At 45.6% G+C, this 25,719-nt stretch overlaps 1 protein-coding gene across 8 annotated transcripts in view; it reads left to right on the top strand.

Moving 5' to 3' along the window:
• The window catches only part of ORC1 (origin recognition complex subunit 1), a 33,632-nt gene extending 7,940 nt beyond the window's left edge, over positions 1–25,692 (top strand). For 2 of the 8 annotated variants that reach the window (XM_055235232.2, XM_055235231.2), the window contains exons 5-17: positions 128–446; positions 2,691–3,045; positions 7,486–7,590; positions 8,171–8,366; positions 10,851–10,948; positions 11,538–11,639; positions 12,074–12,245; positions 12,859–12,966; positions 13,226–13,375; positions 15,034–15,153; positions 22,917–23,086; positions 23,612–23,699; positions 25,145–25,692. In XM_055235232.2, the coding sequence (XP_055091207.1) occupies positions 128–446; positions 2,691–3,045; positions 7,486–7,590; positions 8,171–8,366; positions 10,851–10,948; positions 11,538–11,639; positions 12,074–12,245; positions 12,859–12,966; positions 13,226–13,375; positions 15,034–15,153; positions 22,917–23,086; positions 23,612–23,699; positions 25,145–25,339 (2,178 nt within the window). In that variant the 3' untranslated portion in view covers positions 25,340–25,692. Of the gene's footprint in view, positions 1–127; positions 447–2,684; positions 3,046–7,485; positions 7,591–8,170; positions 8,367–10,850; positions 10,949–11,537; positions 11,640–12,073; positions 12,246–12,858; positions 12,967–13,225; positions 13,376–15,033; positions 15,154–22,916; positions 23,087–23,611; positions 23,700–25,144 lie in introns of all 8 variants that reach the window. The other 6 variants (XM_063613837.1, XM_063613838.1, XM_063613836.1 and 3 more) reach the window with 4 other exon arrangements.
• Positions 25,693–25,719: the final 27 nt, after the last annotated feature.

The raw sequence follows: 25,719 nt of genomic DNA, 5'->3' as shown, positions 1-25,719 counted from the left end.
AGATTGGAAAGGTAACATTTTAGGTACAGATGTGGACTTAAATGTTTTTAATTGTAGCTCTGATGGAATACTCCTTGGCTCTCTTGGGGCTTATCTCTTCCTGCTTATCTGTACTTCCTAAATTCAGGTGATACCTTTAGCCCCAAAGGATGTGGTACCGACGAATCTGAAAAATGAGAAGACACTCTTTGTGAAACTATCCTGGAATGAGAAGAAGTTCAGGCCACTTTCCTCAAAACTATTTGCGGAGTTGAATAAACCACAAGAGAGGGCAGCCAAGTGCCAGAAACCCATGGGAGCCAAGAGTAAGAGTGCAGAAACCCCTTCTTGGACCCCAGAAGAACATGTGGCCAAAAGGATTGAATCAAGGCACTCCGCCTGCAAATCTCGCCAAACTCCTACCCATCCTCTTACCCCAAGAGCCAGAAAGAGGCTGGAGCTTGGCAGTAAGTTGTGGAATGGATCACAGTGGGCAATACTGGGGCTAAAGGGTTATGTGATAAAAATGTTAATTTATGGGAAAGTATTGAGTTAGTAATCATAGTGCACTATAGCCTGGAACACAAGTGATCAAGCTTAAGCAATCCTCCTGCCTCAGCCTCCCCAGTAGCTGGGACTACAAGGATACATCACTGCACTTGGCTCTATTTTCTGGGTTTTTTTTGTTTTTGTTTTTTGAGACAGAGTCTTGCTGTGTCACCCAGGTTGGAATGCAATGGCACAATCACGACTTACTGTAGGCTTGACCTCCTGGGCTCTAATGATCCTCCTGCCTCAGTCTCCCAAGTAGTTGGGACTACAAGTGCGTACCACTATGCCTGGCTAATTTTATTTTAATTTTTTGTAGCAAGAGGGTCTTGCCATGTTGCCCAGGCTGGTCTCAAACTCCTGGGCTCAAGTGATCCACCCGCCTTGGCCTCCCAAAGTGCTGGGATTACAGGCATGAGCCACCATGCCCAACTATCAAAGTTTGTGTTTAATTTTAGGACTTCTCCCATTTTTTATTTAATTTTTTAAATATGTGAAACATTAATATCATTCGAGTCAAAACTACTTAAATGTACCCAGAAAAGCACTACTCGTTTCCTTGCCCTCGCACCCTGCTTACCCCACCTTCTGTATGTTAATTAATTGTTTTATTTTCTGGTTTATCTTTCGTATGTTTCGTTTTGGAAAAATCAGATATGTATACATATATGTATACCTATATACAGACACACATATATTTTTATTTTTCATTTTCTTACCAAAAGGGTAGCATACTGGATATATTCTTTTCCAACTTGCTTTTTCCCCTTACAATGTATCTGAAACTCACTCCACAGCCTTTCCTCATCCTCATCTTGTTACAGTCATTCATCCTTTTTTGAATTTTTTGTGTAGGTGTCAAGTTCAAGTATAAGTTACTTGTATTCTTGATAGCTCTATAGTACAGTATGTGTTTTAGGAACTGAATATAAATGTATAAAACATTTAGAAAATGCTGCAAAAATATTAACTAATCTGTAATATCATCTTCAGAAATAAAGGGGCTGACTGGACGTGGTGGCTCACACCTGTAATCCCAACACCTTTGGAGGCCGAGGCGGGTGGATCAACTGAGGTCAGGCATTTGAGACCAACCTGGCCAACATGGTGAAACCCCGTCTCTACTAAAAATGCAAAAAATTAGCCAGGTGTGGCAGCGCATGCCTGTAATCCCAGCTACTCGGGAGGCTGAGGCAGGAGAATCGCTTGAACCTGGGAGGCGGAGGTTGCAGTGAGCTGAGATCACGCTCTTGCACTCCGGCCTGAGCAACAGAGCGAGACTCTGTCTCAGAAAAAAAAGAAAAAAAAAAGAAAGAAACAAGGGTTTTTTTTTTTTTTCTCCTTAGGTCCTCATATGTCCCCTCTTCTTCCTCTTTCAACTCTGTTAAAATTTTACCTTTCTTTCAAGGTATATCTCAAAAGCCATCTTTATGAGCACTCAGGTGCTTCTGGACACTTATTTCACTTTATATAATATAATAGGCAGGCATGTATATCATCTGTTAGTGTTTTGTGTGTTGGAACCAGGATTAAGCCTCATTCAGCTTTTGTTTAACCTTAGCCCCTGGCACACGCCTGCCTTTTTAACTGCTCAGTTGGTATCTGCAAATGAGCAGCTGGGGTCCTTGGTGCTGTGGTTCTCGTGAGGAAGGAGCAATTCCACACAGTTTTGTGTATTCACAGAACCCAGTGGATTGTCCCCAGGAACCCCCTTCTCTCCATTGGCAGATATAATCTGGGTTAAAAAAAATCTAGGCCTCATGGTTACTTGATAGCATCTCTAGTATAAATTTCTTCAAATGTCATTGAGTTAGGGTTGAAGGTGTGTGATGTCACCCCTGATTGAGACCCACTGTTCTGATAGGTTATTTCAGGGAAACCTGTTAGAGATGAGAGAACACTTACCCCATTTATCTGCAAAAGCTGACTTAAAAGTTGACTTATGGTTCTAACTAGGAAAATCACTCCTAAAATTTAGGTGAGAGATGAAAAATTATTAGAGCTACCTGGGCTGGAGAAAGAAAGCCTGGAATGATTAAAAATATAAGATAATTCCTGTTTTACGTATAACTCAGTGGCTGAATTTGGCTGTGATGAGATTGCACGTTTATACATTGTTAGGTAAAAAATTTACACATTGTGGTGATTTCTCTTGGGTTTAGGTAACCCTCAGATGTCCCAGCAGACTTCATGTGCCTCCTTGGATTCTCCAGGAAGAATAAAACGGAAAGTGGCCTTCTCGGAGATCACCTCACCTTCTAAGAGATCTCAGCCTGATAAACTTCAAACCTTGTCTCCAGCTCTGAAAGCCCCAGAGAAAACCAGAGAGACTGAACTCTCTTATACTGAGAATGACAAGAAGGCTTCACCTGAACGTTGCGTAATCCTGAGAACCCGAATTCCAGCTTCGAAAACCATAGACATTAGAGAGGAGAGAACACTTACCCCTATCAGTGGGGGACAGAGATCTTCAGTGGTGCCATCCGTGATTCTGAAACCAGAAAACATCAAAAAGAGGTGACCAGGGACATTAGCCACAGAGCAAACTGAAATCCTTCACATCATGTAAAGTGTGTGGGTCATAGTCAAAAAAGTTAGAACAGTAGTTGAAAAACCTATGTCACAGAAGTATTGGGGAGCTTTCTTAAAATACAGATTTCTAGGCCTCTTCCCACACCTGGTGAGTCAGACTCCAAGCACTGGTCCTAGGAATCTGTATTTGGAAATGCTCTTCAGATGATTCCAGTATACTGAGCTGTTACTTGGGGATTATTGCTATAGAAGATAACTTCCCAAACCTGCATTGCTATCCAGTTTGGGATTTCATTAGTTCCTGTGGCTTTTTGCCACACTTTAACAGTCATTTTTTAAAGCAGTTTTTCATTGTTGTTTAATTTTATTTCAATAGTTTTTGGGGAACAGGTGGTCTTTGGTTACATGGATAAGCTCTTAAGTGGTGATTTCTGAGGTTTTGGTGCACCTGTCACCTGACCAGTATACATTGTACCCTATATGTAGTCTTTTATCCCTCATCCTCCTTCCACCCTTCCCCCTGAGTCCCCAAAGTCCCTTATATCATTCTTATGCCTTTGCATCCTCATAGCTTAGCTCCCACTTATAAGTGAGAACATATGATATTTGGTTTTCCATTCCCAAGTCACTTCACTTAGAATAATGGTCTCATCTCCATCCAAGTTGCTGGAAGTGCCATTATTTCATTGTTTTATGGCTGAGTAGTATTCCATGGTAGATATATACCACATTTTCTTTATCCACTCGTTGGTTGATGGGTATTTAGGCTGGTTCCATATTTTTGCAATTGCAAATTGTGCTGCTATAAACATGTGTATGCATGTGTCTTTTTTTAATATAATGACTTCTTTTCCTTTGGGTAGATACCCAGGAGTGGGATTGCTGAATCAAATGGTGGATCTACTTTTAGTTATTTAAGGAGTCTCCACACTGTTTTCTATAGTGGTTGTACAAGTTTACATTCCCACCAGCAGTGTAGAAGTGTTCCCTTTTCTGGCCGGGCGCGGTGGCTCACGCCTGTAATCCTACCACTTTGGGAGGCCAAGGCGGGCAGATCACGAGGTCAGGAGATCGAGACCATCCTGGCTAACACAGTGAAACCCTGTCTCTACTAAAACACAAAAAATTAGCTGGGTGTGGTGGTGGGCGCCTGTGGTCCCAGCTACTTGGGAGGCTGAGGCAGGAGAATGCGGCGAACCCGGGAGGCGGAGTTTGCAGTGAGCGGAGATTGCACCACTGCACTCCAGCCTGGGCAACAGCGAGACTCCGTCTCAAAAAAAAAAGAAGTGTTCCCTTTTCACCACATCCACACCAACATCTATTATTTTTTGATTTTTTAAATTGTGGCCATTCTAACAGGAATAAGGTGGTATTTCATTGTGGTTTTAATTTGCATTTCCCTGATAATTAGTGCTGTTGAATATTTTTTCATATGTTTGCTGGCTGTTTCTATATCTTCTTTTGTGAATTGTCTATTCATGTCCTTTGCCAACTTTTTTTACCTTTTGTTTTTTTTTGAGCGGGAGTCTTGCTCTGTTGCCCAGGCTAGAGTGCAGTGGTGCGATCTTGGCTCACTACAACCTCTGCCTCCTGGGTTCAAGCAGTTCTCCTGCCTCAACCTCCCTGAGTAGCTGGGACTATAGGCACTCACCACCACGCCCGACTAATTTTTGTATTTTAGTAGAGGCAGGATTTTGCCATGTTGGCTAGGCTAGTCTCGAACTCCTGATCTCAAGTGATCCACCCATCTCAGCCTCCCAGAGTGCTGGGATTTCAGGCGTGAGCCACTGCACCCCGCTCTTTGCCCAGTTTTTGATCGGATTATTTGTTTTTTTCTTGCTGATTTGTTTGAGTTCCTTGTAGATTCTGGATATTAGTCCTTTGCTGGATGCATAGTTTGCAAATATTTTCTCCCACTCTGTGGGTTGTCTGTTTATAGTTTGCTAATTATTTCTTTTGCTGTGCAGAAGCTTTTTAGTATCATTGGGTCCCATTTATTTATTGTTGTTTTTGTTGCATTTGCTTTTGGGTTCTAAGTCATGAATTCTTTGCCTAACAATGTCTAGAAGACTTTTTCCAATGTTATCATCTAGATTTTTTTTTTTTTTTTTTGAGATGGAGTCTCACTCTGTCTGACGCCCGGGCTGGAGTGCAGTGGCATGATCTCAGCTCGCTGCAACCTCTGCCTCGTGGGTTCAAGCAGTTCTTCTGCCTCAGCCTCCCGAGTAGCTGGGATTACCAGCGCCAGCCACTACGCCTGGCTAATTTTTGTATTTTTAGTAGAGACGGGGTTTCACCATATTGGCAAGGCTGGTTTCGAACTCCTGACCTTGTGATCCACCTGCCTCAGCCTCCCAAAGTACTGGGATTACAGGCGTGAGCCACCGCGCCTGCCCGTTATCTTCTAGATTTTTTATGGTTTCAGGTTTTAGATTTAAGTCTCTGATCCATCTTTAGTTGATTTTTGTATAAGATGAGAGATGAGGATCCAGTTTCTTTCTTCTTCTTTTTTTTTTTTTCTTTTTTTGGAGACAGAGTTTTGCTCTCGTTGTCCAGGCTGGAGTGCAATGGCACGATCTCGGATCACTGCAACTTCCGCCTCCTGAGTTCAAGCGATTCTCCTGCCTCAGCCTCCCGAGTAGCTGGCATTACAGGCACCTGCCACCATGCCCAGCTAATTTTTTGTATTTTTAGTAGAGACAGGGTTTCACTGTGTTGGCCAGGCTGATCTCAAACTCCTGACCTCAGGTGATCCACCCACCTCGGCCTCCCATTTTTGTATTTTTAGTAGAGACAGGGTTTCACCGTGTTGGCCAGGCTGATCTCAAACTCCAGACCTCAGGTGGTCCACCCATGTCGGCCTCCCAAAGTGCTGGGATTACAGGCATGAGCCACCATGGCTGGCCCCAGTTTCATTCTTCTACGTGTGGCTTGCCAATTATTCCAGCACCATTTGTTGAATAGGGTGTCCTTTTCCCACTTTATGTTTTTGTTTGCTTTGTTGAAGATCAGTCGGCTGTAAGTATTTGGCTTTATTTCTGGGTTCTCTGTTCTGTTCCATTGGTCTACGTGCCTATTTTTATACCAGTACCATGCTGTTTTGGTAACTATATCCTTGAAGTTATAGTTTGAAGTTAGGTAATGTGATGCCTCCAGATTTTTCTTTTTGCTTAGTGTTGCTTTGTCTATGTGGGCTTTCTTTTTTGGTCCATATGGATTTTAGTATTGTTTTTTCTAGTTCTGTGAAGAATGATGATAGTATTTTGATGGGAATTGCACTGAATATGTTGAATCTGTAGATTGCTTTTGCAGTGTGGTCATTTACACAATATTGATTCTACCCATCCATGAGCATGGGATGTGTTTCCATTTGTTTGTGTCATCTATGATTTCTTTCAGCAATGTATCAGATCTAGGACCTTTTTGGATGAGTCTTCAGAATTTTCTAGGTATATGATCATATCATTGGTGCACATTAACAGTTTGACATGCTCTTTTTTAATTCGGATGCCCTTTATTTCTTTCGCTTTTCTGATTGCTCTGGCTAGGACTCATTTTTTAACTGGAGACTATTCTCAAATACAAACTGTACAAAAAGATAAGACATTTAGAACAAACTTTGCTGTACAAATAAAAATGCAACAAGCCAGAAGTTACAATTTGTAGTATTTGCTACCTAGAAACTTCAGCAGCTGTTCCATAATAGGTTGCTCAATAAATGCTTTATATTGAATATATAGCTGCATTTCTGCTAACCTTGAGCCTGTGTGGATAATAAATTCATGCATGCATCAGAAACAAAAAAGGACAAGCACCTCTCCCTGGGAGTAGTATATTTTGGTCTCTAGTTGGGGAGGTGGTGAGTCTAATTTAAATAAGCTTAAGGCAGACTTTGAACTCTGGGTTTGAGTCAAGCTTCAATTATAACTTTTTAGTTATAATTTTTTGCCAACTTTTTAGCAAAAAGAAAGTTTTGCTCTTTTCTTTTTTTTTTTTTTTTTTTTTTTTTTTTTTGAGACAGAGTCTTGCTCTGTCACCCAGGCTGGAGTGCAGTGGCACAATCTCAGCTCACTGCAAGCTTTTCCTCCCGGGTTCACGCCATTCTCCTGCCTCAGCCTCCTGAGTAGCTGGGACTACAGGCGCCCGCCACCACGCCCAGCTAATTTTTTGTATTTTTAGTAGAGACAGGGTTTCACCGTATCAGCCAGGATGGTCTCGATCTCCTGACCTCATGATCCACCTGCCTCGGCCTCCCAAAGTGCTGGGATTACAGGCGTGAGCCACCGCGCCCGGCCAGTTTTGCTCTTTTCAAAGTATGTATAAAAAGACTGGGAGCCAGTCGGGCCACTTGACTATCTTCTGGTGCCTGTTGTACACTCTGGTATCCAAAACTGCTTCCCCTGACCTCGCTGTGATTTCTCGTAGGGATGCAAAAGAAGTAGAAGCTCAGAATGAAGCCACCTCTACTCCCCATCGTATCCGCAGAAAGAGTTCTGTCTTGACTATGAACCGGATTAGGCAGCAGCTTCAGTAAGACTACTCCTTGGCAGGCAGAGAAACATTGCTGCCATCTCTGATATCTATAATCTTATCACTTAAAGCCTCTTATGCTGTTTATTTGCCAATCCATTGAAATTGACCTTTTACCTAGCATGTCTGGAATTATGTTAAGTTTCAAATAATTGTCTTAGTTTGAAGGGGCAAGAAATACTTCCTGGGCTTAGGTGGCTCCCATCCCTAATCATCATGTCCAGCAAGACTGGTGGTGGGATGGGGTGCCTAAGAGCATGAAGTTGGATTCTGACAGATCTGGATTTGAACCTGGGCTTTGTCATTTACCATCTGTGTAACCTTGGGAAGGCAAAATTACCTTTCTAAGCCTGAAATTCCTCATCTACAAAATATAATAATATACATGTCATAAAGTCGTTGAGGGGTTTAATGAGATAATATAAATAACACTCCTAACAGATATGTCTCGGTAGCAAGCACCCATGTTGCCTGGTCACAGGAGGGACCCTGCAATACTTGTAATCCACACTAATCTTACAGAGTTCTTCTTATTTAGACTTGAACACTGAGTATCAAAAAATGTGTCCCTACCATTTAGGTTTCTAGGTAATAGTAAAAGTGACCAAGAAGAGAAAGAGATTCTGCCAGCAGCAGAGATTTCAGACTCTAGCAGTGATGAAGAAGAGGCTTCCACACCACCCCGTCCAAGGAGAACACCCAGAACTGTGTCCAGGAACCTGCAATCTTCCTTGAAGTCATCCTTACATACCCCCACGAAGGTGCCAAAGAAAAGTGTAAGGTTCTTCTAGGTTTACTTCCCATTGAAGCATCCCTCTCTTAGTTTAAAAGTTACAAATGCTGAGGTCACAGATTAGTAACAGCTGGAATCTGAGGACAGGTCTGTTATATTCAGTGCTATTCTCTGTGGAATATTCATGGAGAAAGGGACCTAAGTGAACACTAGGACTGAAAATGAATCTAGTAGAGAGTGATTTTTGAGGTAAGTCCCTTTTACGGTACAGAATCAGATGGCCAAGAGCTGAACTTCCTGAGGGAAGTACAAGACCCACTCCTCTTTGCATTTCCCATGGAGCACTGGCAGAGTGGGTATCGCATGTACAGCCACCGAGCGGTGGTGTTAGTTTTGTTGTCCCACTTGATACACCTGAGAAACCGGGAGTGCTACTTACATATTGGTAACAAATCGTGTCACAGCAAGATGGAAGGAGGAGATCAATGGACATCTTTTCTGCTTCCTGTGGAACTTTAGCAGAACACCAAAAAGGTATTCAGATCAGGATCTTCTCGTGTTCGAATGTGCTTGAGAAATGTTTGAATTAAAGTTAAACTGACAGAGCATCTTATTCTTTGGAACACAATTGAGAAATCTTAATTAGAAGACTTTCTAAAGCTGATGTCCATTTTTCCATGTGAAGATGTGATTTGGCTTGGGTTGAAATCAAAGAAAAATCTCGGCTGGGCACGGTGGCTCATGCCTGTAATCCCAGCACTTTGGAGGCCGAGGTGGGTGGATCAGTTGAGGTCAGGAATTCAAGACCAGCCTGCCAACAGTGGTGAAACCCTGTCTCTGCTTAAAATACAAAAATTAGCCGGGCAGGGTGGCAGGTGCCTGTAATCCCAGCTACTCTGGAGGCTGAGGTGGGAGAATCACTTGAACCTGGGAGGTGGAGGTTTCAGTGAGCTGAGATCGCACCATAGCACTCTAGCCTGGGTGGCAGAGTGAGACTCTGTCTCAAGAAAAAAGTCTCTAGGGAAAGGAATCCAGTAGATCAGTAGTCCCCAGCCCTTTTGGCACCAGGGACCCCCTTCATGGAAGACAAATTTTCTGTGGATGGCAGGGGCTCGGGGGATGGTTTCAGGATGAAATTGTTCTACCCCAGATCACCAGGCATTGGATTCTCATAAGGAGTGTGCAACCTAGATCCCTTGCACACGCAGTTCACAATAGGATTTGCACTCCTATGAGAATCTAATGCCTCTGCTGCTCTGGCAGAAGGCAGAACTCAGGTGGTAATACTCACCTGCCCACCACTCACCTCCTGCTGTGTCCTGGTTCCTAACAGGCCTCTGGTTTGATTGTGTCTCCTGGCCCCCACCCAAGAGTAGGGATATAGGGTGTAGGGTACCTTCAGCATAATAAAAAAGGGCAGAAGCCCATCAGGTTTCTTGATACCTTCTCAGCAAGGCCTTGTCAACTCTTTTCTGTTTTCTCCAAAATTAATAAATGTAAAGCTTTTTTTTTTTTTTTTTTTTTTTGAGACACAGTCTTGCTCTGTCTCTTGCCCAGGCTGGAGTGCAGTGGTGCAATCTCAGCTCACTGCAGCCTCAACCTCCTGGGCTGAAGCAATCCTTCCACCTCAGCCTCCTGAGTAGCTGGGACTACAGGAGTGTGCCATCATGCCTAACTAATTTAGAGGGGGCTTTCACCTCTGTGTTGCCCAGGCTGGCCTCGAACTCCTGAGTTTAAGCAGTCCTCCCGCCTTGGCCTTTCAAAGTGCTGGGATTACAGGCGTAAGTCACCGCACCAGCCTGTAAAGCCTTTTAAACAGAGTTTAAGTGCTTTCTGCCTCAGGAGGAAGTGGAGAGATTGTTCTCTCTCTAGCCAGGCTGAAAACAGAGGATGGGTAGAGTGAAATGCCCCATAGAAAGGAATGCTTTGTGGAAACGCCATGAAGATGAGGGAAGCAGCAGCAGGCTTGCTCTAGCCATGAGCAAGGAAGAAGATAGAGGGCTGTTAGACTACACTAAGCGGTGACCTGGGGGTTTGGAGTGGAAAAATCTGCCAGGTTTCTCCAAGTCCCATACCGTGGGCCATGGAAGTCCTGGGCTGATGCTTGACTACATCTTCAAATAAGCCCAGGGGAAGATCTAATGAATCAAACCTAGTTTATGCCTCCTCTTCTCTTCTGTATTTGGGCAGAGTAGTTAGGGTTTCTTAAACATTTCTTGTCTTTCAAGATATTTTACTTTTAAATAGTATTTCATCCAAACTTAATTCTTTCCTCAGACTGACATTGTTATAAATCCTGATACTATACATACATTAGAAAAAAGAAACCATGTTTGGACGATGAACAAAGTTTATGCAATGTGAGGTGAGAGAGGGAGAGTCATGGTCCTTTAAATCCAGAAAGGAACTAAGAGGAATTCACCACCTCTCTTCCTTTTATCAGATCAGCACAAATCACATTTGCTGGTGTGTCCTGGATGGTGTTTTGCTTTTCTCTTGTGAAATATGTTCTCTGTTTTGAATACAGCTCAAGCCTAGAACGCCACGTTGTGCCACTCCTCAGATCCGCAGTCGAAGCCTGGCTGCCCAGGAGCCAGCCAGTGTGCTGGAGAAAGCCCGACTGAGGTACTGCTGCTCTTGATTCCCCTTCAGAGAGGCAGGAACCATGGGGCCTCTGCTTTCATTCACATGAAATTAGCAGTCACTGGTCTACCTAATAAAGATAGATACACTATGTGTCTATACTTTTACCTATCTAGGTAAAGTGAGTGTGTGTTTAGAAAAAAGAAACCTCTCAGGTAGCATCTGGGTTAGCCAATGTGGACAGGCCCTGGGAGGACTGACCTTCCCGTCTGCTGCCATCATTTCCTCAGGGATGGAAGATGATTAGTCAGGACAGTGCCTCTTTATTATGATGCCCTTTAGAACCATATGGAGACTTTCATATAAGTCTGGATCCTGTCAGAAATGAAGCAAAATCTGAATCTCCTGTGGGATGAGGTCCACCCATGTGATTTGGGTGGAGAAACGGAGGCCAAGGATTATGAGGCCAAATGGAGGGATTCGAGAATGAAGGGGTTCTCTGGCATTTGAAATTGAGTTTTCAGGTAGAAACATAGACAAGAAACCATAATCATTTTCCATTGATTAATGAGTACATGGTTGGGGAATGTTCCTAAAGTCTTCCTTTTCTCTCATTTACCACCAATGGTAGGCTGCACGTTTCTGCTGTACCTGAGTCTCTTCCCTGTCGGGAACAGGAATTCCAAGACATCTACAACTTTGTGGAAAGCAAACTCCTTGACCATACCGGAGGGTGAGTCATGTGAGGCAGGCAGGGTAGTTTGGGGAATAAGGCCCCTGCTAGTAGAATGCCTTGGGTGTTACAGTTCAGCCATAGAGGCTTTCTCCAGTATCAGCAGACTAGACCAAATCATTGCTGAAGCCTAAAGCTTCTGAAACATTTGATGCCAAAGTAATCCTATAGGAACAGAAATTTTGCCTTTCAGAAAGAATGAAACTGGCCTTCATTGAGTAGGCAGTTTGTATATAGCATTACTTGTGGAATGAATGATTCTATATAAGCAGGTCCTACTCTGACCAGCTTCCAAGGATGGTCCCTACTGCCCCCACCTCCACATTTCAAGGGTCTTGGTCCTTCCCTCAGTATACATTCCCACACTCCTAACTGATTACAGCGTGTAGTGGCTGGCTGAGACCTACCCCACGGGTTTTCCCTTCTTGCTCTAGGTGCATGTACATTTCCGGTGTCCCTGGGACAGGGAAGACTGCTACTGTGCATGAGGTGATACGCTGCCTGCAGCAGGCAGCCCAAGCCAATGATGTTCCTCCCTTTCAATACATTGAGGTCAATGGCATGAAGCTGACGGAGCCCCACCAAGTCTATGTGCAAATCTTGCAGGTAAGCAGAGCTGTTTGGGCTTTTTGGAAAATACTGTTTCTTCGTGACACATGAAAAAGGAAAGAGTTACTTAATTTTGCGTGTATTGCATATTCATGATATACCAGGCATTGTCCTTTCTGTAGAGGTAGCAAGGGCAAGGAAGACAGAATTCTTACCCTAAGGGACTTCAAAGTCTAGGAGCTGGATAATGATTACAAGCCAGGAAGCCAGTACTTACCCACATGGTGAAATCTGTGAGCTCACAGGTAGCAGTGTGGCAACATGGAAAAGGAGTCCGTGGCAGGCCAGAGGTTGAGCCTTGCTCTTTTGTCCATGGGCTGTTATTCTGGAGCAGGTAACATCCAGTTATAGAATTATGTAATAGTGATTTTAAGGGGGCTTCTGGCCCAGCCTGTGACTCATTTGCATTTCAAACTCATATACTTTCTTTATCTTCTCTTTTGGTGCGTTCTCTTGTCCTTCCAAGTTAGGGTTAAGACTAGATTGGGAGGCAGAATATAGGATACCGAAGTCCTCAGGCTAAATGCCTCCCTCCATTTGCAGATTTAACTTTAAGCCCAAGGGAGTAAGATCCTTACAGTTCCTCACAACTGTGTTTCTCCTAATGCAGAAGCTAACAGGCCAAAAAGCAACAGCTAACCATGCGGCAGAACTGCTGGCAAAGCGATTCTGCACCCGAGGGTCTCCTCAGGAAACCACCGTCCTGCTTGTGGATGAGGTGAGGTGCCCATGGGAGGACAGGAGAAGAAACGGGGCTGTACTTACATTTCAGGAGCAAGTGCTGGGTGGGAGGGAGGAAAGTCCTGGCTCCCTTCTCCATTCATATGAGCCCATTTTCTGGTGCTGAGAGGCATGTGTCAATGCTTTGGTGCTATGACTTGGGAAACATGCAGCTAAAGCAGTGGTTATAGGTCTTCATATTGAAGCCGCAGCTCAGTCTCTGTGATTGACTCTGCACCTCTCTCCTTTTCCCTGAGCTCGACCTTCTGTGGACTCACAAACAAGACATAATGTATAATCTCTTTGACTGGCCCACTCATAAGGAGGCCCGGCTTGTGGTCCTGACAATTGCCAACACAATGGACCTGCCAGAGCGAATCATGATGAACCGGGTGTCCAGCCGACTGGTAGGTTCTAGGGCAGTTCCCATGCTGTTCTTGTAGATCTGTAAGCTTGGCCAAGAAGTTCTGCAAAAATGGTCCAGGTGTGGTGGCTCACGCCTGTAAACCCAGCACTTTGGGAGGCCAAGGCAGGCAGATAACTTGAGGTCAGGAATTCAAGACCAGCCTGGCCAACACAGTGAAACCCCGTCTCTACTAAAAATACAAAAATTAGCCAGGCTAATTTTTACTTACTCAGGAAGCTGAGGCAGGAGAATTGCTTGAACTCCAAAGACAGAGTTGCATTGAGTTGAGATCGTGCAACTGCACTCCAGCCTGGCAACAGAGCGAGACTCCATCCCCCCCAAAAAAAGTTCTACAAAAATGAATACTAAAATAAATGGGGACACTAAGAAATGTGATTTCTGCAATGCTTATAGTTTCTATGTTGGAATATATAACCATTGCATGATTTTCTGCAAACATCATATCTTGGTGTTCTGCTACTCGTGGACTTTTAAACTGCACCAAGCCATGGAGGTTTAATTATTTAAAAAAAATGTTTTAGGCTGGGCACAGTGGCTCATGCCTGTAATCCCAGCACTTTGGGAGGCCAAGGCAGGCAGATCACCTGAGGTCAGGAGTTCAAGACCAGCCTGACCAACATGGAGAAACCCCATCTCTACTAAACATACAAAAATTAGCCAGGTGTGGTGACACATGCCTGTAATCCCAGCTACTCGGGAGGCTGAGGCAGGAGAATCGCTTGAACCCGGGAGGCAGAGGTTGCGGTGAGCCAAGATCGCGCCACTGCACTCTCCAGCCTGGGCAACAAGAGCGAAACTGTCTCAAAAAAAAAAAGAAAAAAAAAAGTTTTAGCACTTATAACCTGCCAGGCAGCATTAGGTGCTTGGAATAGTGCAATAAACCAGGCAGATGCAATGTCTGCCCTCACGGGCCTTGCAGTTCAGCAGGAAGCACAACGAGAAATCATGAAGAGCCTGGTAAGTGAAGCCAAGTGCAGTGACAATGTATAGCATAGATCTGAAGATCCTCTCACTCACCAATTAGAGCACCTCAGCTTTTATCTACTTCCAAATGATTCTGATAGAATCAAAGGTCCTTAGGCTGGGCGTGGTGGCTCATGCCTATAATCCCGGTTTAGGCCGGGCGTGGTTGCTCACGCCTGTAATCCCAGCACTTTGGGAGGCCAAGGCGGGTGGATCACGAGGTCAGGAGATCGAGACCATCCTGGCTAACACGGTGAAACCCTGTCTCTACTAAAAATACAAAAAAATTAGCTGGGCGTGGTGGTGGGTGCCGGTAGTCCCAGCTCCTTGGGAGGCTGAGGCAGGAGAATGGCGTGAACCCAGGAGGCGGAGCTTGCAGTGAGCCGAGATCATGCCACTGCACTCCAGCCTGGGCAGCAGAGTGAGACTCTGTCTCAAAGAAAAAAAAAAAAAGAATCAAAGGTACATAAATTAAATGAGAAAATGGTTCAAGAACTACTGCCCTACAGGACACCACTGGTCATTGTCAGTAAAGGCAGTGGTAGTCTAGGTATGAAATGTGTAATTTGTTATATGGGACCTGGGAATCGGGTTTGGGGGCCCAAGGGTGACTTTCCACCTGGATAATCATTGGGCAATCAACGAACTTATTCCTCTGTTGTTTTGGCTCCCCAGGGTCTTACCAGGATGTCCTTCCAGCCCTATACATATAGCCAGCTGCAGCAGATCCTAAGGTCCCGGCTCAAGCATCTAAAGGCCTTTGAGGATGATGCCATCCAGCTGGTAGCCAGGAAGGTAAGTCACCAGCTACACCTATAAATCAGTCAGCACATCTTTGCTGAGTACCTGCTGGGTATGAGGCCCTATGCTGGTACTCTGAGGATGAAAAGAAATTTAGAAAGTCCTGTAAAAATATCAAAAAAGAGAGACAAGATTCTGAGAAATTCCTTAGCCTTGTTATTTTATGATTGATTAGAGGGCCCTAAGTATTGTGGGTTTATATGCAAACTAACAGGAATTGATTCAGGGAGCAAGCAGTTTGGCATAATGAAAGGGACAGTAGTCAGGTAGACAAACCTGGTTTGAATTCTGGCTGTAACGCTTAGTAGGCATGCAGAAGGTTATAGGCAAGTTACTTAAAAATTTCCTGAGCCTCAGTTTTCTTCTCTGAAGAAGAATGGGAGCACTTACCTCATAGGGTCATTGTGAAAATATAACAAGATCACGTCTATTACATGCCCAGCAAGGCACACTCTCCAGGCTAGATATGAGGTATTAGATGCCCCTCCCCTCCAAGTCTAATAGGAGAATGCTCCCTGAGAGTTCACCACAGACCAGTCTCCCCGGCTACTGAGGAACAAAGTGGGTTAAATGTCTGCCTCAAGCTGAAAGAAAGAAAAACCGTACATCCACAAGTATTTCAGCACGTAAAAGAATTATAAACTTATTTCTAGTTTCCTCTTGCCAACACACCCTTCACCCTGAATGGCTGTAGCAGCAGCACATGACTGTGACTCCTGCTTAGAACTAGCTACTATATTACGGACTGGGGTGAGAGGTGAGCCAGCTGTGTGCCTGTCTCCAGGCTTTGCTTTCCAGGAGAGAGATCCTCAAAGTTATCATCTAGGCATTTTATGGGTAGAGTTTTTCACTTTTGCTGTTATGCTGTCTATCTAGACTATCTAAGAGGCTTTTTCTTTTTCCGAACGATCCTTTTTTTATGCCATCCTTTTTTTTTTTTTTTTTTTTTTGAAACAGCGTCTCACTCTGACACCCAGGCTGGAGTGCAGTGGTGTGATCTCAGCTCACTGCACCCTCCGCCTTCTAGGTTCAAGCGATTCTTCTACCTCAGCCTCCTTAGTAGCTGGGATTACAGATGTGTACCACCATGCCCGGCTAATTTTTGTATTTTAGTAGAGATGGGGTTTCGCCATGTTGGCCAGGTTGGTCTTGAACTCCTGACCTCAGGTGATCCACCCACCTTGGCCTCCCAAAGTGCTGGGATTACAGGAGCAAGCCACTGCACTCAGCCAATGCCATCCTATTTATTTGAGATTGTCCTCTCCCGTTTTCCTCTGAGATGCTTCTGTCAGTTGATTTTGGTCTCTATCTTGCATTGTTAGAGACTTTCTGCAGTTGTCTTGGTTGTCCTCTCAGGTGTAAGTGTGGAGATTAAACAGCTGGCTCTGATCATGTGAGTGGGGCTTATTCACTATGAGCTTTGCTGTGGGATGATCTGAGTGGGCCAATATCACTGTCTTTCCATCTTTCCCATGGGGATAGTCAGATTTCTCAGTATGCTTCCCCTGTCCTGTCTGGAGGGCAGTGTTCTGGGAATGAGGGGCTGATGCCAGGTACAGAAGAGGTCTTCCAGTTTGGCATGCATATAGTAAGCATCTATTTTTGGTAAGGGACACTCTTCTACAATAATGCCTAGCATTCCTAGGACCAGAGACTTTTTGCTAAACTTCGCTTGAGAATAAATTTCCTTTGTTGTTGTTTTTTTGTTTGTGTTTTTTTGTTTTTTGTTTGTGTTTGTTTTTGTTTTTTCTTTTTGTTTTTGTTTTTTGTTTTTTTGTTTGTGTTTTTGTTTTTGTTTATTTTTGTTTTTGTTTTTTTTGAGATGGAGTCTTACTCTGTCTCCAGGCTGGAGTGCAATGGTGCAATTTCGGCTCACCGCAACCTCCGCCTCCTGTGTTCAAGCCATTCTCCTGCCTCAGCCTCCCAAGTAGCTGGGACTACAGGTGTGCACCACCACACCCAGCTAATTTTTGTATTTTTAGTAGAGACAGGGCTTAACCATGTTGGCCAGGCTGGTCTCAATCTCTTGACCTCCTGATCCACCCACCTCAGCCTCCCAAAGTGCTGGGATTACAGCCAATAAAACTTTTATTTATAAAAACAGATGGTGAGCCACACTTTGTTGTTTCCTGATCTAAGGCATCTTTAGTTTCTTAACGTCCTCAACTTTTTTTAACTTTCAACTGCAACCAAATAGTACCTACTTTTGGCCAGGCGTGGTGGCTCACGCCTGTAATCCCAGCACTTTGGGAGGCTGAGGCAGGTGGATCACAAGGTCAGGAGATCGAGACCATCCTGGCTAACACGGTGAAACCCCATCTCTACTAAAAATACAAAAAATTAGCTGGGCGTGGTGGCACGAGCCTGTAGTCCCAGCTACTAGGGAGGCTGAGGCAGGAGAATCACTTGAACCTGGGAGGCCGAGTTTGCAGTAAGCTGAGATCACACCACTGCACTCCAGCCTGGGAGACAGAGCGAGACTCTGTCTCAAAAAAAAAAAAAAAAAAAATCCCTACGTTAGCAAAACAACCCTGCTTTACCTCTTTCCAGCACCACTAACTCCTGAGCATTTTGAGGATTTTTAATGTAACTTAGATTTGTTCTTGGATTCCCCAATACAGGTTTAGGATTTGGCTTTCTGCAGTCTGCTGCACTAACTGCTACTCTTCCATGTCTTTCTAACTTGCAGAATTATAATTATTATTATTATTTTTTGAGACAGAGTCTCGCTCTGTCGTCCAGGCTGGAGTGCAGTGGCACGATCTCGGCTTACTGCAACCTCGGCCTCCCAGGTTCAAGTGATTCTCCTGCCTCAGCCTCCCTAGTAGCTGCGACTACAGGTGCCCGCCAACATGCCCAGCTAATTTTTTGCATTTTCAGTAGATACGTGGTTTCACCGTGTTAGCCAGGATGATCTCAAGCTCTTGACCTCGTAATCCGCCTGCCTCGGCCTCCCAAATTGCTGGGATTACAGGCGTGAGCCATCGCGCCTGGCACTAACTTGCAAAATTATATTTTTAAATCTCCCGTTGCTTCCCTTCCTTTTAGAGTTTTGGGTGGGTTGTTGTTGTTGTCATTGTCTTTTGAGACAGAGTCTTGCTCTGTCACCCAGGCTGGAGTGCAGCAGCACGATCTTGGCTCACTGCAACCTCCGCCTCCCAGGTTCGAGCAATTCTCCTGCCTCAGCCTTGTGAGTAGCTGGGACTACAGGCAGGCACCCGCCACCAGGCCCAGCTAATTTTTGTATTTTTAGTAGAGGCGGGGTTTCACCATGTTGTCCAGGCTGGTCTTGAACTCCTGACCTCAAGTGATCTGCCTGCCTTGGCCTCCCAAAATTAAAGGATTATAGGTGTGAGCCACTGCACCTGGCCAGAGTTTTGGTGTTTTTTTTGTTTTGTTTTTGTTTTGAGACGGAGTCTCACTCTGTCTCCAGGCTGGAGTGCAGTGGCATGATCTCGGCTTACTGCAACCTCTGCCTCCTGGGTTCAAGCAATTCTCCTGCCTCAGTCTCCTGAGTAGCTGGGACTACAGGCATGTGCCACCACATCCAGCTAATTTTTTGTATTTTTAGTAGAGACAGGGTTTCACCACGTTAGCCAGGATGGTCTCTATCTCCTGACCTCATGATCTGCCCGCTGCAGCCTCCCAAAGTGCTGGGATTACAGGCGTGAGCCACTGCGCCCGGCCCCAGCCCGGTTTTTTAAACAAAGATTCAGAAGACATCTGATTTGGATGCTGCTCTTCCTCAAATCTCTTGCTGATAGTTTCAAAGCCCCCTCTATTTCTTTTTTTTTTTTTTTTTTATGGATCAATGATAATAACTCAATGCTCTATTTGACAAAGAAGAAGGAGAAGGAAGAGGAAGAAAAAGAAAGTGGGATAAAGGATCACAAAGGGAGGAAAATAGAAAAAATTAGAGTATGACTCCAGGGTAGACCTGTTTTGTTGTTGCTTGGTTCGTTGGTTGGTTTGACAGTTGTATTTTTCATATGTTTCGCCATGTTGGCCAGGCTGGTCTCGAGCTCCTAGCCTCAAGTGATCAACTCGCCTCAGCCTCCCAGAGTACTGGGACTACAGGCGTGAGCCACCACATCCAGCCCCCACATTGCTTCTGGCCTCTGTGGTAGACCTCCCAGACGGGGTGGCCGGGCAGAGGCGCTCCCCACATCCCAGACGGGGCGGCCAGGCAGAGGTGCTCCTCACTTCCCAGACGGGGCGGCCAGACAGAGATGCTCCTCACTTCCTAGATGGGGTGGCGGCCGGGCAGAGGGGCTCCTCACTTCCTGGACGGGGCGGCTGGGCAGAGGTGCTCCTCACATCCCAGACGATGGGTGGCCCAGCAGAGGCGCTCCTCACATCCCAGAAGGGGCGGCCAGGCAGAGGCGCTCCTCACATCCCAGAAGAGGCGGCCGGGCAGAGGCGCTCCTCACATCCCAGATGGGGCGGCTGGGCAGAGGCGCTCCTCACTTCTCTTCCTAGACGGGGCGGCCGGGCAGAGGCGCTCCTCACATCCCAGAAGGGGCGGCCGGGCAGGGGCGCTCCTCACTTCCCAGACGGGGCGGCCGGGCAGAGGCGCTCTTCACTTCCCAGACGGGGCAGCCGCGCAGAGGGGCTCCTCACTTCCCAGATGGGGCGGCCGGGCAGAGTCGCTCTTCACATCCCAGACGATGGGTGGCCAGGCAGAGGTGCTCATCACATCCCAGACGATGGGCGGCCAGGCAGAGACGTTCCTCACTTCCTAGACGGGGTGGCGGCCGGGCAGAGGCTCTCCTCACCTCCCAGACGGGGCGGCCGGGCAGAGTAGCTCCTCATAACCCAGAGGATGGGCGGCCAGGCAGAGACGCTCCCCACCTCCCAGACGGGGCGGCGGCCGGGCAGAGGCTGCAATCCCAGCACCCTGGGAGGCCACGGTAGGCGGCTGGGAGGCGGAGGCTGCAGCGAGCCAAGACCATGCCACCGCACTCCAGCCGGGCAACACCGAGCACCTAGTGAGCGAGCCTCTGTCTGCAGTCCCAGCACCTCGGAGCACTGGAGGTCAGGAGCTGGAGACCAGCCTGGCCGACATGGCGAAAGCGCGCCTCCAGCCAAAGGAGAAAAACCAGGGAGGGGTGGTGGCGCGCGGCGGCAATCCCAGGCAGCCTGCATGCCAGGGCAGGAGAATCACGGGAGCCAGACGCAGGGAGTATGCAGCGAGCCGAGTTTACTCCAGCCTGGGCCACAGAGGGAAGAACGAACGAAAGAAAGAAAGAGAGAGAGAGAGAGAGAGAAAGAAAGAAAGAAAGAAAGAAAGAGAAAGAAAAAGGGAAGGAAGGAAGGGAGGGAGGGAGGGAAGGGAAGGAAGGACCCTCTCTATTTCTTTACATATAACGAAGCAAATCTGTTTTATATTCTGTATCTTATAATTATGATATCTGAAGTCTTCAGGGATCTGATTCTGATAACCATTGATTCTGCTGGTTCCCATGCATATGTGGCTTGGTTTTCTTATTTTTGTGTCTTGATTTTTATTTTATTTTTACTATATGCATGGGATTCAGCATGCTCCTTTATTTGAGAGTTAATTGGGGCCTGGGTTGAAGTTGAATTCATTTAGAATTTTTTTTTTTTTTTTTTTGCTTCTGTTATCTAGGGGCACTACCAACTGTTACCATTTTTAAAATAAAATTCTCCACTTGAGAATTGTAGGAAATACAACATAAATTTGGGCTCCAAATCCAAGCGAGGGCTTATGGTTGTAAAAACTCAGGGAAGTGTCTGGGTGGGGTGGCTCATGCCTATAATCCCAGCAGTTTGGGAGGCCAAGGTGAGAGGATTACTTGAGCCCGGGAGTTTGAGACCAGCCTGGGCAACATATTAAAACCACGTCTCTACAAAAAATTTAAAAATTAGCCCAATGTGATGGCATGTGCCTGTAGTCCCAGCTACTTGGGAGGCTGAGGTGGGAGGATTGCTTGAGCCCAGGAGGTTGAGGCTGCAGTGAGCCATGATCATGCCACTGCACTCCAGCTTGGGTGACAGAGCAAGACCCTCTCTCAGACAAAGAAACCAACAAAAAGTTGGCTGGGCGCAGTGGGTCACACCTGTAATCCCAGCACTTTGGGAGGGTGAAACCCCATCTCTACAAAAAATACAAAAAATTAGCCAGGTGTGGTGGCAGATGTCTGTAATCTCAGCTACTCGGGAGGCTGAGGCAGAAGAATCGCTTGAACCCGGGAGGTGGAGGTTGCAGTAAGCTGAGATCACACCACTGCACTCCAACCTGGGCATCAAGAGCGAAACTCTGTCTCAAAAATAAATAAATAAATAAAACGCATTTTTTGTGTGTGCCCACATCCACCTAGCACCAAGGTCAAGTAGGCTGTTTTCCCTGCCATCCCTTCTGCATGATGGGTCTCTCTCACCCTGTACTGAGGCTGAAGTGGAGGTCAAGTTTCAGGTGCATGCAGGATGTCCTGTTAGGTTCCATGTTGGCTGGGCCTTAGCTTTTTTTTGTGTCTCCCTTGTCCCAGCAGCAGCCTGAAGGGATGCATAGGGTCACCAAGTGTCACTGATACCCTCGGGCTCAGACTGGTTTAGGTGTTTTCTTACCCACCCCCCCCTTTCACTTTGTCCTGAGGCCCTTGAGTCCCTGCTATTCACCACACAGGATGCCGCTTCAAGAGGCTGTACAGGCGGTGATGGGAGGGGAGGGGAACTGACAAAGCAGAAGGTCTACAGGACACCCTTACCAGTTTGATGTTGGGGATTAGAGGAAGGGAAAAATATAAGCCGATAGTCATGTTTGTGTCCTGGGTTACTTGAAAAGTGATTTTTTTTTTTTTTTTTAGATGGACTCTAGCTTTGTCACCCAGACTGGAGTGCAGTGGCATGATCTTGGCTCACTGCAACCTCCACCTCCCAGGTTCAAGTGACTCTCCTGCCTCAGCCTCCCCAGTAGCTGGGATTACAGGCGCGTGCCACCATGCCCGGCTAATTTTTGTATTTTTAGTAGAGATAGGTTTCATCATGTTGGTCAGGCTGGTCCTAAACTTCTGACCTCAAGCGATCCACCTGCCTGGGCCTCCCAAAATGCTGGGATTACAGGTGGGACCCACCGCGCCCCCGACCCTGGCTAATTTTTGTGTTTTTAGTAGAGATGGGGTTTCGCCATGTTGGCCAGGCTGGTCTCAAATTCCTGACCTCAGGTGATCCGCCTGCCTCAGCCTCCCAAAGTTCTCGGATTACAGGTGTGAGCCACCGCGTCCAGCCCCTTCCTCCATTCTTGATTCTAGTCCTCTTAGCCGTTGACCAAGCCGACCCCAAATTCACCACGTGCTGTAAGGGGTGCCTGGCTATGGCTTTATCTCCAGATAGGCTCCGCCTCAGCCTCTTGTCTTTGGCTGGCTGCTTCTGGGGGCACACGTCTCTTTCTATACAAGGAGTGAGAACTCTGTTTGCAGATGCTTCAATAATGATCTTGAACCAAGCGTCTCTGATTTTAGACTTCATTTCCTGAATAGTAAAGCTGAGAATTTCTGCGTTGTCCACTTAGGAGTTAACTGTAAAACCAAGACAGAGGTTTGGACTAGAGGATTAGAGTCCCATGCACAATATAATAATTCATTTCTATTCTTCCTCAAGGTTCCCTGCCAGGGCTAAGTACTTAACTTTACGCTTATGTCCATTGCCAGCACTACCTTTTCTTTTTAGTTGAATACAGAATCTATTTGTTCTTCTGGGCTAAGGTGGCCTCAGGAATAAAATATTCCCTCTTGTAGGTAGCAGCACTCTCTGGAGATGCACGACGGTGCCTGGACATCTGCAGGCGTGCCACAGAGATCTGTGAGTTCTCCCAGCAGAAGCCTGACTCCCCTGGCCTGGTCACCATAGCCCACTCAATGGAAGCTGTGGATGAGATGTTTTCATCATCATACATCATGGCCATCAAGTAAGATGCTCCACTTCCTAAGCCTTCCTGGAAGGCTGTAGAAACATGTTTCCCTTTCTAAGCTTTTACTCATTCAACCTGCACTTACTAATAACACAGTTATTTTTCGTAGGGACATTATCTAGTCAGGGAAACAGAAATATAACCCTAGGATAATAGAATATTTGCCACTTATTGAGCTATATTATAGGTGTTTAGGGCGTAAAAGTGCTATGATAGGAACAAAAAAAGAAGCAGCTGCTTCTCTCACACTGATTGATGTGCTCAGCTCATGAAATGAGGGCACGGGTATTTATGAGTGACCAGTATATTTCCAGATGTAGTTGCTATGTTTCCTCACTTCCACAGTGACATTTTCTGTATCAGTTTGAGAGTTTGGGGGTCAGGGAGAACCTTGCCACATAATGTAGGAGAAATTATTTCCCAGGTTTTCTCTTTTCTAAAGACACAGAAAAGTTTTCTTTGGCTTTCCTCTGGGCTGAGGTTACAGCCACTAACAACTCACATCCCCTCGTTTCCTTTAAGAAATTCCTCTGTTCTGGAACAGAGCTTCCTGAGAGCCATCCTCGCAGAGTTCCGTCGATCAGGACTGGAGGAAGCCACGTTTCAACAGGTGATCTCCTCCTCTTTTCAAATCCTTCTAGATTTTGGACTTGCGCTTTTAAAATACGTGGAAATTTCCATGAATGTGTGACAGTCTCTATTTTGTGCCACCTAGAGTATGTGAAAGAATACCAGACCGGCACCTATTTTAATGTGACATTTTATAGAGCTGCATGAGAAGAGACCTTTAGTGACTGGTTTCTGCATGTTAGATTGAAGGCCTATGTGCCAGACACTGTTCAAAGAATGAGATGAACAAGACAGTTACTCCCCGATTACAGCTTATGTTGTAGTGGAGTCAAGGCTTTCAGAATGAGGCCATATTTGAGAACAAATCACAGATCAGTCCAATCCCTACATGGGTATGGTTCAATTAGATCAAGTGAGAGGAATCAGTAGGGCTTGTGCTTTGTTAGTTTACTTAAGACTGGTATCTCTAGGTAATTGGCTGCCTTGGAAGATGAATTGTTAAAGGTGTTTATGAGTGTGTACCTGAAAGTGTGTATGTCTGTGTATGTATGTTTTAGACATCTTTATTTAACTAAAATAAGTCAGGAAAACATTTTCCTTTCAGCTACTTATTTATTGGGTTGGTTGTAAATTCTTGTTTAAAATTTTAGCTACTGGTCATGTTTTTCCCATTACTGTTCTCTTCCTAGAGTCTGAGATAGCTCTTCTGCAGAGAGTGACTTTCATTTTAGTTTGTAAATATTTCCTGAACATCTGCAGTGTGCCATTAACTGTGATGGATCCTTGAACCCCAAGCTGATTTGGTTAACATCTCTGTTCCTGACAAGCTCCCAGTCTTGGGGCTGGGACGGGGATGGACTCATAGATACTTAAGAATGGAAAGTGACCAGAAATGCTGCAGATTTAGCTGACCCAGTTGAGAACGTTAGGGTAGGAATCTATGTTTCCAGCTCTCCTCCTGCCTCCCTTTATTTCTTTATTCAATTTTCTCTCTAGGCCTTTGTGCTTTTCCAAGGGTCATGCCTTGGCATTTGCTCACTGTACCTGATAAGGCAAGTGGCCTTGTAGTAAAATTTGACTTGAATTTTGACAATCTCAATTATGGAACTCTCAGCCCCTGGAAACAAGACTATTTGTATCACCAGTGAGAGTTACTAGTCATTTTATATCCATTAACTCACAAGGGATGTACAGTGTATTTTACAGATAAAAGTGAAGTTCAAAAGAGTGCAGTAACTTGCCCAGGTTTACATATTTAGGTAAATGGTAGCACCAGGATTCAGGCCTGCTGTTTTCTGATTCCAAGGCTAGCATTCCATTCTGCCTCTGCATTTTGTGTACCACTGGGGCACCAACTGATGCCTTCTGGAGTGTTTGATATCCTGGGGGCCATGTGTCTGATTTTCCCAAATGAAGAAAGAAAGGAACAGAAAAAGCCCCAGGATTGTATTTCCTCTTAACCTTTGCCTTGCTATTTGTGTCTAGATATATAGTCAGCATGTGGCACTGTGCAGAATGGAGGGGCTGCCATACCCCACCATGTCAGAGACCATGGCCGTGTGTTCTCGTCTGGGCTCCTGTCGCCTCCTGCTTGTGGAACCCAGCAGGAATGATATGCTCCTTCGGGTGCGGCTCAACGTCAGCCAGGACGATGTGCTGTATGCACTGAAAGAAGAGTAAAGGGGCTTCACAAGTTAAAAGACTGTGGTCTTGCTGGGTTTTGTTTTTTGAGACAGGGTCTTGCTCTGTCGCCCAGGCTGGAGTGTAGTGGCACGATCATGGCTCACTGCAGCCTTGACTTCTCAGGCTTAGGTGACCCCCCAACCTCAGCCTCCCAGGTGGGTGAAACTACAGGCACATGCCACCACGCCCAGCTGATTTTTTGTAGAGACAGGGCTTCACTATGTTGCCCAGCTAGTCTACAGAGAATCTGATTTCCTTTTTCTAAGTACATGGAATTGTTGTAACAAAGTATATTGAATGGAAATGGCTCTCATGTATTTTGGAATTTTCCATTAAATAATTTGCTTTTTCCTGAGTGTTTATGAAGTTATTACATT

Source organism: Symphalangus syndactylus, chromosome 19, assembly GCF_028878055.3.
Source record: "Symphalangus syndactylus isolate Jambi chromosome 19, NHGRI_mSymSyn1-v2.1_pri, whole genome shotgun sequence".
NCBI lineage: Eukaryota > Metazoa > Chordata > Mammalia > Primates > Hylobatidae > Symphalangus > Symphalangus syndactylus.
This window is presented reverse-complemented; position numbering and strand designations above follow the sequence as displayed.